This window comes from Salvelinus fontinalis, chromosome 39 (genome assembly GCF_029448725.1).
Source record: "Salvelinus fontinalis isolate EN_2023a chromosome 39, ASM2944872v1, whole genome shotgun sequence".
Taxonomy (NCBI): Eukaryota; Metazoa; Chordata; class Actinopteri; order Salmoniformes; family Salmonidae; genus Salvelinus; species Salvelinus fontinalis.
In genome coordinates this window covers 6,235,628-6,246,196 of record NC_074703.1, presented here as the reverse complement: position 1 = coordinate 6,246,196, position 10,569 = coordinate 6,235,628, and the positions used below count along the sequence as shown (strand labels likewise).

The window sequence follows — 10,569 nt, the reverse complement described above, 5'->3', positions numbered from 1 at the left end:
ACTACACTAAACACTAAACACTCCACTACACTAAACACTAAACACTAAACACTCCACTCCACTACACTAAACACTAAACACTCCACTACACTAAACACTAAACACTCCACTACACTAAACACTAAACACTCCACTACACTAAACACTAAACACTCCACTACACTAAACACTCCACTACACTAAACACTAAACACTCCACTACACTAAACACTCCACTACACTAAACACTAAACACTAAACACTCCACTACACTAAACACTAAACACTAAACACTTCACTACACTAAACACTCCACTAAACACTTCACTACACTAAACACTAAACACTCCACTACACTAAACACTAAACACTCCACTACACTAAACACTAAACACTCCACTACACTAAACACTCCACTACACTAAACACTTCACTACACTAAACACTCCACTACACTAAACACTCCACTACACTAAACACTTCACTACACTAAACACTTCACTACACTAAACACTCCACTCCACTAAACACTAAACACTTAACACTCCACTCCACTAAACACTCCACTAAACATTTCACTACACTAAACACTAAACACTCCACTACACTAAACACTCCACTACACTAAACACTTCACTACACTAAACACTCCACTACACTAAACACTCCACTACACTAAACACTCCACTACACTTAACACTCCACTACACTAAACACTCCACTACACTAAACATTTCACTAAACACTAAACACTCCACTACACTAAACACTTCACTAAACATTTCACTACACTAAACACTCCAGTACAACAAAAATATATTCTAAATGTTAGAATAACATTGATCAAGTGTCAATGTTCCACTTTTTGTTCTGGGTCTTTCAATTAGATGTCCATCTGTGGAGCTCCATCAATGTGACATTTCACAGTGGTAATCAGTGACATACAGCTCATTCTGATTGATGTCTCAGTTTAGGGATGTTTTGTTTGGGAGGAGAGCTGCCAGCCGGAGTCCAGGGTGAAGATGTCTGTCTGAATATCTCTCCCTCTCCCTCTCTCTCTCTCTCTCTCTCTCTCTCTCTCTCTCTCTCTCTCTCTCTCTCTCTCTCTCTCTCTCTCTCTCTCTCCCCCTCTCTCCCCTGCCTCTCTCTCCCTCTCTCTCTAACTACCTTTCCCTCCTCTCTCCCCTGCCTCTCTCTCCCTCTCTCTCCCCTGCCTCTCTCTCCCTCTCTCTCGAACTACCCCTCCCTCCTCCCTCTCTCTCTCTCATTGATACTTTATCAATGTTAATATATGGTGTTATCTATCAGTAAGCCAGCTGTCTCCCCCACTGCACCCATATAGTAATAAGGATCCACAGAACATGAGTAGCCTATTATATGTACTATGCATATTATGGTTGCAAGTTGCCTTTAGACACAGTTCTAGAATCAGAAATTGCCTTTAGACACAGTTCTAGAATCAGAAGTTAACTTTAGACACAGTTCTAGAATCAGAAGTTGCCTTTAGACCCAGTTCTAGAATCAGTTTATCCTCCCCAAATCCGTTGTCCCTTGACTAGTTAACTTGTAGCATGTAACTTTGACAGGACATAGCCATGTCGCCTACCCTGTGTGAACCTATATAGATGATTGGTTTGTAGTGTAGCTCTTACCATTGTGTAGGTGGTTGGACTTGATGATCTTCTCAGAATACTCTGATATACTTGAACACTCAATCTGGGGAACATAACAAGAAGGAACAAACATAGGTTTGATGAATGTCAGTAAATAAAGAAAAGGTCTGGACTGCTCCTGTGCTTTATTCAGTGGAGAAATGTTGGATGTGCACATCACCTACATACTCGTTGATGAATGTTAGGTCTGACATTAGTTCTACAGGTACACACACACACACACACACACACACACACACACACACACACACACACACACACACACACACACACACACACACACACACACACACACACACACACACACACACACACACACACACACACACACACACACACACACACACTGCAATCATTGCAGCTTTACCACTCATCCTAGATCCAATCTCCACTTTATCAAAAATGTTATCCATGTGCTGTATCTTTTCCCTCTTCCCTCCATTGGTGTTATATATGATTCATAAGACCATTTGGGATGCAGACATTGACTCTGTGATCTTCTACATTAGCGATCATCTGGACGGGAGCCTGGAGATGTGCCTCTGATGTGTGTTAGCTTGTTAGCATTACAGAGGCGACACTGGTGTAGTTACATGGCATGATCTCAGAAGGGTTAGCCAAGATGCTAATGGAGGTAGAGTAGAGTGTTATGACAATTTACACTATGAACCGGGTGCAGGGTGCTGGTTTGTGTGTGCATGTCTCGTGTGTGTGCATGTGCGTGTGTGCATGCGTGCGTGCGTGCGTGTGTGTGGGTGAACAAGTGTCAGTGCTACACCCACCAGGACTTGTATCATTTATATCCACTTCAACTCAACAGATCAGACGACTGTACGACAGTCGAATATCAACCATCAAGTCCTTTTGTTCCTCGCCTGGTTCACACTACAGGGCCAACCCGAGCCAGGCCATGCCGATCTGGGCTGGCCTGGTTACGCATCCACCATGGCTGCTTGAGCCATGCTGGAAAAGGACAATGTGGAAGGAAAATATAAAAACCAGCAGGGTATGGTTCAGCTCGGCCCTGTAGTGTCCAACAGCCATTTGTTAAACGCATTGCCAGGGGCGCGTCAGAAGGACGCAACATTTTGGAACGTTTAGATAGAAATAGGCTATGTAGAACGAACATGCCTCTCCACATGGAGGATTAAGGAATCACATCAGCTCTATTCATGGAATGTCTATTTGCAACATTTGACAACATTTGGCAAATGAACAGTGTGAAAAAGGTGTTTGGTGTTTAAAGCAGGACAAGGACTCACCCCGTACACGTGCCTGGCGCCTGCGTTGGCAGCGAACATGGACAGGATGCCTGTCCCACTGCCCACGTCCAGAACTATCTTGTCCTTGAACATGTGCTTGTTGTGGTACATGGCATTCCTATAGGTCAGGGTCCGTACTTCATCCTTCAGCATCTCCTGTCCAACAGGGAACAACATGGGATTGTTGAGGTACATGGCATTCCTATAGGTCAGGGTCCGTACTTCATCCTTCAGCATCTCCTGTCCAACAGGGAACAACATGGGATTGTTGATGGGATTGGGAATCTCACAGAGAGCTGAATCCTAACTTTTATTTAAGTCGAATATTCACTTAGAGCTGGATTCAAGCCTTATCGCAGAAGTATCGCGGAATATCCAGCCTTTAGTCATGCATTGGTGTCAATGGGAGACTAAGTGAATATTTTGGAAGTTAGGATTTCCAGAATGTGCAAGACTTTGTAGCTCCGTGACAATGACTAGGTCCAGGAGTTTTACCTGGTTAGGTCATGGGGTCTGGAAAACATGATACCATGATACACAGAGGACGTCAAGCTCAAAAAGACTTAACCCTATCTGTCTCGAGATCCCAGCAAAGATCGGCTTTTCATTCTTCTGACTTTCAGTTATCTGCATGTCCAGCCCTCACATTTAAGTGTCTTATCATTTTATTTTCAGGACAACCAGGGCTACAAGTAGAACACAAAACACAATTTGACTTATTAAACAGTTGCATTCATGAGTTTTATTGACAAATGTCAATTTTAAAACTAAGGTCTGTGTAAAATGTATATCCAACTAGACAGTGACAACTGCTAGGTGTTTGGAGTTTGTGACATCAACTATGTGAGCTTATTACAGTATTATAGACAGTATGTCCTGGGATTTCCTATGATCTTCTATGTAGAAGAACCCCTTGCCTTCTAATCCCTCTTGTGTGGATTGTGTGCTTCATAGAGCAAAGTGGTTTTTCATAGATAGCTTTAATAGTTTGTAGCTCAAACCATTCGGACATTTTTGTATAAAAGACCCAGCCCCAGACACCCTCGGGATCCGCCCTTGTCTCAAAAACACTGCTTTAGTGCAGCCCCCATTAATCACACAGACTAATGGTGTCTATGGGTGCAGAAGAAATGAACAAATCCAATGGTACAACCCAGAAGTCTGTAACTCAACCACACTATGTTAAAGAAGGGCTGAGATGTCCAAAACGCCCTGGCAATACGGTGGGACTCATTGGGTTAATATCAGGCTAAGAGAGATTCAACAGAATGTGGAAAATGTGTATATGAATGTCCTCATACAGTACGTAATGAATATGCTACACTGAACAATTCAGAAGTGGGAGGTACAGGACACGTGTGTGTCCCAAATGTCACCATACTGTATAGCGCACTATTTTCCACCAGATCCCTATGGGCCCTGGTTGAAAGAAGTGCCCTACATAGTGAATATGGTGCCATTTGGGACGTAGTGCATGTCCTCTTAAACATGTAGAAATGACAGCTTCTGGATTTCTAATCATAGAAAACGATCATAGTGACAGAGGCAGTATTTAGGCCGCATCGCTGGCACAGGCTCTTTAAATAGAGGTAGGTCTATAACGAAACCCTGCTGGGATTATCTGATACCCATCTATCTGCACACGCACACACACACACACTCACACATTTTATCAGGGGCAGTTCTGTTCTTGGGTCCGCTTGGCATTCAGACTGTAACCTGACCCACATTCTAAATAAGGACCTCGATAGAAACACATTTTTTGGTTGTTCCCATTCTCTGTTAGGTTACCTAGAGCATTTGGGGTATGAGTCTGACTCTTCAATGGATCATTATCTGGGGTATGAGTCTGACACTTCAATGGATCATTATCTGGGGTATGAGTCTGACACTTCAATAGATCATTATCTGGGGTATGAGTCTGACACTTCAATGGATCATTATCTGGGGTATGAGTCTGACACTTCAATAGATCATTATCTGGGGTATGAGTCTGACACTTCAATAGATCATTATCTGGGGTATGAGTCTGACACTTCAATAGATCATTATCTGGGGTATGAGTCTGACACTTCAATAGATCATTATCTGGGGTATGAGTCTGGCACTTCAATAGATCATTATCTGGGGTATGAGTCTGACACTTCAATAGATCATTATCTGGGGTATGAGTCTGACACTTCAATGGATCATTATCTGGGGTATGAGTCTGACACTTCAATAGATCATTATCTGGGGTATGAGTCTGACACTTCAATAGATCATTATCTGGGGTATGAGTCTGACACTTCAATAGATCATTATTTGGGGTATGAGTCTGACACTTCAATGGATCATTATCTGGGGTATGAGTCTGACACTTCAATAGATCATTATCTGGGGTATGAGTCTGACACTTCAATAGATCATTATCTGGGGTATGAGTCTGACACTTCAATAGATCATTATCTGGGGTATGAGTCTGACACTTCAATAGATCATTATCTGGGGTATGAGTCTGACACTTCAATTGATCATTATCTGGGGTATGAGTCTGACACTTCAATGCCTCGTCCTCTTTCCTTATCCATGCCAGGTACCAGGATGTCAGTCCCGTGATAGTCAGTCAGTTAAGCAGGCAGGCAGTCAACCAGTCAGTCCATTAGTCAGTCAAGCACGCAGGCAGGCAGTCAACCAGTCAGTCCATTAGTCAGTTCCTTAATTGTTCAGTCAGTCCGTCTGTACGTCTGCTTGTCAATCCATCAATTCAATTTGCTGGCAGCTACATCCGAAAACCTGTAAAGCCTAAACCCCCCAGAGAGCAAGCAGAGGTAACAGTGGTAACAAAACATCCCAACAGGCAGGATAGTAAGAACATCCATTCGTCTCCTACCTACAGCGCCTCCAGAAAATATTCACACCACTTGACTTTTTCCACATTCTGTTGTGTTACAGATTTTTTTTTGGTCACTGGCCCACACACACAATAGTGTATAAGGTCAACGTGGAATTACATTTTTAGAATTTTGTACAAAGTAATAACAAATGAAAAGTTGAAATGTCTTGAGCAATAAGTATTCAACCCCTTTGTTATGGAAAGCCTAAATAAGTTCAGGAGTACAAATTTGCTTAACAAGTCACATATTAATGTACGTATTAATTGCATGGACTCAATCTGTGTGCAATAATAGTGTTTAACACGATTTTTGAACGACTACCTCATCTCTGAACCCCACACATACAATTATCTGTAAGATCCCTCAGTCGAGCAGTGCATTTCAAACACAGATTCAACCACAAAGACCAGGGAGGTTTTCCAATGCCTCCCAAAGAAGGGCACCAATATTTGAGCATGGTGAAGTGATTAATTATGCTTTGGATTGTGTATCAATACACCCAGTCACTACAAAGATACAGGCGTCCTTCCTAACTCAGTTGCTCAGAGAGGAAGGAAAACGCTCAGGGATTTCACCAAGTTTCACATTACAGAGTATGTGGATTGTTGACAAAAATACAACAATTAAATCAATTTTAATCCCACTTTGTAACACAACAAAAATTGGAAAAGTAAAGGGTTGTGAATACTTTCTGAAGGCACTATATCTACCTCATGGATGACTCTCCTACCTACCTCATGGATGAGTATCCTACCTACCTATCTACCTACCTCATGGATGGGTCTCCTACCCACCTCATGGATGAGTCTCCTACCTACCTCATGGATGGGTCTCCTACCCACCTCATGGATGAGTCTCCTACCTACCTCATGGATGAGTATCCTACCTACCTACCTACCTACCTACCTCGTGGATGAGTCTCCTACCTACCTCATGGATGAGTATCCTACCTACCTACCTCGTGGATGGGTCTCCTACCTACCTCATGGATGAGTATCCTACCTACCTACCTACCTACCTCGTGGATGAGTCTCCTATCTACCTCATGGATGAGTATCCTACCTACCTACCTACCTACCTACCTCGTGGATGAGTCTCCTGCCTACCTATCTGATGGACGAGTCTCCTACCTACCTACCTACCTATCTGATGGATGAGTCTCCTACCTACCTACCAACCCAGCTACCTACCTACCTACCTCATGGATGAGTATCCTACCTACCTACCTCGTGGATGAGTCTCCTACCTACCTCTTGGATGAGTAGTCTACCTACCTACCTACCTACCTCGTGGATGAGTCGCCTACCTACCTCATGGATGAGTAGCCTACCTACCTACCTACCTACCTCGTGGATGAGTCTCCTGCCTACCTATCTGATGGACGAGTCTCCTACCTACCTACCTACCTATCTGATGGATGAGTCTCCTACCTACCTACCAACCTAACTACCTACCTATCTACCTCATGGGTGAGTCCCCTACCTACCTCATGTATGAGTCACCTACCTACCTATCTAATGGGTGAGTCTCCTACCCACCTACCTATTTCATGGATGAGTCCCCTACCTACCTCATGTATGAGTCACCTACCTACCTATCTAATGGGTGAGTCTCCTACCCACCTACCTATTTCATGGATGAGTCCCCTACCTACCTCATGTATGAGTCACCTACCTACCTATCTAATGGGTGAGTCTCCTACCCACCTACCTATTTCATGGATGAGTCCCCAACCTACCTCATGTATGAGTCACCTACCTACCTATCTAATGGGTGAGTCTCCTACCCACCTACCTATTTCATGGATGAGTCCCCTACCTACCTCATGTATGAGTCACCTACCTACCTATCTAATGGGTGAGTCTCCTACCCACCTACCTATTTCATGGATGAGTCCCCTACCTACCTCATGGATGCCAAAGTGGGCGTAGGAGTCAAAGTAGTAGTCCTGCGATGTCATTTCCTCCGGGTTGAGCAGCTTTGACATCTTGCCACGCCCGGGGCAGGTGGGCAGGGCCGCTACATGGGGTGTATGTGGAGGGTGTGGCACATGGTGGACAGTAGGCACAGGTTTGGGCAAGGAGGCAGGCTGAAAGGACTGCGACTGGGTGGTAGTGATGGTACGCTGCCGCTAAGAGAGAGAGGGGGGGGGGGGGGGGGGGGTGAGGCAGAGAGAAATAGGGAATATGAAGATAGAGAGGAGGGTAGGGATAGAGCAAATAAAGAGACAGAAATAAAGATAGACAATGTGGGGTGGAAAGAGAGATGGGAGAGTGAGAGATGAAAAGGGAGGGAGGGATATATATATATATATATATATAGAGAGAGAGAGAGAGAGAGGGAGGAAGGGAAAGCGAGGGAGAGATTGAGAATTAGGGACAGACAAAAGTGAGTGGAGGTGTATTTGAAGAGAGGGCACTTGAACATTATCAGAGAAGAGCAACAGGACTGGATCTGTTTGCAGTAACAAATCGCTTTCAAGACAGTGCACTTTGATTCAAAACCATTTGTTATAGCATTACATGGCTAAATGTGTTATTTACAAATACAGTGAAGCACTTAGAATGCATTAGAGGTCACGTGGTAGGCTAGATTACCTAATGTTACGCATCTACCCGTTTTCAGAGCAGCAGGAGTCCATGCGACAGATTGTGCCGAACGGATAGTGAAATCAGCACCAAGGACAGCGCACACGCTAACTACTACAGATCATTTCTGCATTGCATTTCTTTGCAAATGTAATATTTTAACGGGATATATGCCATAACAATTTACAAAAACAACTAAACGTTGCATGTGTCTGCATTGCTTTTTACAGACACCAGTAGTCGACACAATATTGGTTACTTCAAAACTGACAAAGACACTAAAACATTAATAAACAGAACCATCAGTAATTGATTATTATCGATTATATCAATATAACGAAAGATTTTGACCAGCATATGTCACTCCTTGGATCATTTACCAGCGAACTGACATACCTCAGAATTGTCCGGCTCCGCCATTTTTCTCCGTAGGAGCAGGCAACGCGAGTGCCTCAGTCCCATATGAGCCAACGAGATTTCTTCAACACAGGGAGGGAAAAATCTTATATAAAATAAACTTAGTAGCTCTCTTTCGATGACCTATATTTGTTTTCTATAGATTAACTTTCATAAATGATGCAAACGTTTAATATCAGAAATAGTTAATATTTTAGGCTAAATTCCAACTTATTGTTAGCCCCCTAAAAAGTTATCATGCTCTTCTAAAACGTTTTTTTCACATCGATAAAAACGACAGGTATCCATTTTGTAACAGTTACAGGTGGTTCCTATAGAAGCACTTGGACATCAATTGCACCAGCACCCCGAATTAACCTTCCTCTCTCCTCTTGCGCACTGCAACATATGCCTATGATGCAAGCAAACTATACCAAAATGCCTGTAGTCCACGTTAGGAAAATACATCCTCATACTCGGCTTCTCCTCAACAGTTGTTTTCCACGTCTATCAACATATCTCACAAGTCGTTGGCTTGAAATCGCCCCATCAGTGATATTTATATTCGGAGAAGGATGCGCTATCCTCCCTTTGACTTGGCTACGTTCCCATGGCAAAAGTTGAACTTGACTATTGAGTTGGAGCTGTTCACTAAGGCAGTCAGGCACCGGTTTTTCCAAGAACCGGCTCGTGATCAGAAGTTATAAATCGATGCCTCCCACGCGCCAGATGCCTCTCATCACCTTCACACCAGATTTTACGGCAGAATATAGAGAGATACTGTATATAGCGGACCAATTGCCGTACTTCTCGACTTTGGCAGGATTCCCCACCGTGCAGGGCAATTCTTATGAGCATGCAAGTGTCTGTACCTTTGCAGCATACGTTTCCCCCCATACGGTATCTAACCAACTGTATATGAGCCATGACCTTGAAGACATGTTCTAGCTAGCCTACTTTCGTAATTAACACATGAAAGGCATTCAATCATTTGGGGCAAAATGGATCGAAACTGTGCGTAATTGACACTCTCCCAGGCGTGCCATTCGATCTTAAATGTGAACATTTGTGAATTATCTAATTTGCAGATTCATGGCAAAGTTGGAAATCTAATCGCCTACAGGTGTTTAGTTTATTTCCCTAACGTGCCATTATGCGTAATGAGCACTTGGATCGCCATACAATAATTGCGGCTTTTAAGGTTGCACTGCAATTTCAAAATATAAAATCTATATGATTGATGGGCTACACATACTGTAATAAGTATCATCCGTTATCATATGTTCAGCATCACACTGACCAGACCTAAGAATCAGAACCAGAAAACGTTATTGCCATGCAACAGTGTTACTACTTCTCTAGGTGTTTTACAAAACATCATCCATATATTTTTCTATCTTATTTATATCTTATATATTCATATAATAATAAAACAGAAAAAAGTAAACGTCCATTAATTTAATAATGCATATTTGCACAAACAGCCTTGTATTTCAACACTAAACTGTGATACTTGCAGACACATTGTATATTATCCGCAAAACACCATATGACTAAATGTCTCTCGATTTAAGCGAAATCTTGTTCTAGAGCAGATGCCTCGAGCCTGTTCCTGATTATAGATTGAGGAGGTGTGAGTTTATTGTTAGGCAGCTTTAGCAGCTTCCCCCACATTACCACTGCCTGCCTGCCTCCCACTTCCCTGCTTGTGTAATGCCTCAACAGTGGCAGCTGCTGAAGGAAACTGGGGAGCCATGCTTCCATTCACAGATGCTGAGAATGGTAATACACAAGT

At 43.1% G+C, this 10,569-nt stretch overlaps 1 protein-coding gene across 1 annotated transcript in view; it reads right to left on the bottom strand.

The window, feature by feature from the left end:
• LOC129838823 (protein arginine N-methyltransferase 8-B-like) overlaps positions 1-9,634 on the bottom strand; it is a gene marked incomplete in the record, with an annotated part of 18,006 nt that extends 8,372 nt beyond the window's left edge. Inside the window, 4 exon segments of the mRNA XM_055906035.1 lie at positions 3,057-3,070; positions 7,697-7,921; positions 8,775-8,857; positions 9,209-9,634. Coding sequence (XP_055762010.1) covers positions 3,057-3,070; positions 7,697-7,921; positions 8,775-8,857; positions 9,209-9,248 — 362 coding nt within the window.
• Between the last annotated feature and the right edge of the window lie 935 nt (positions 9,635-10,569).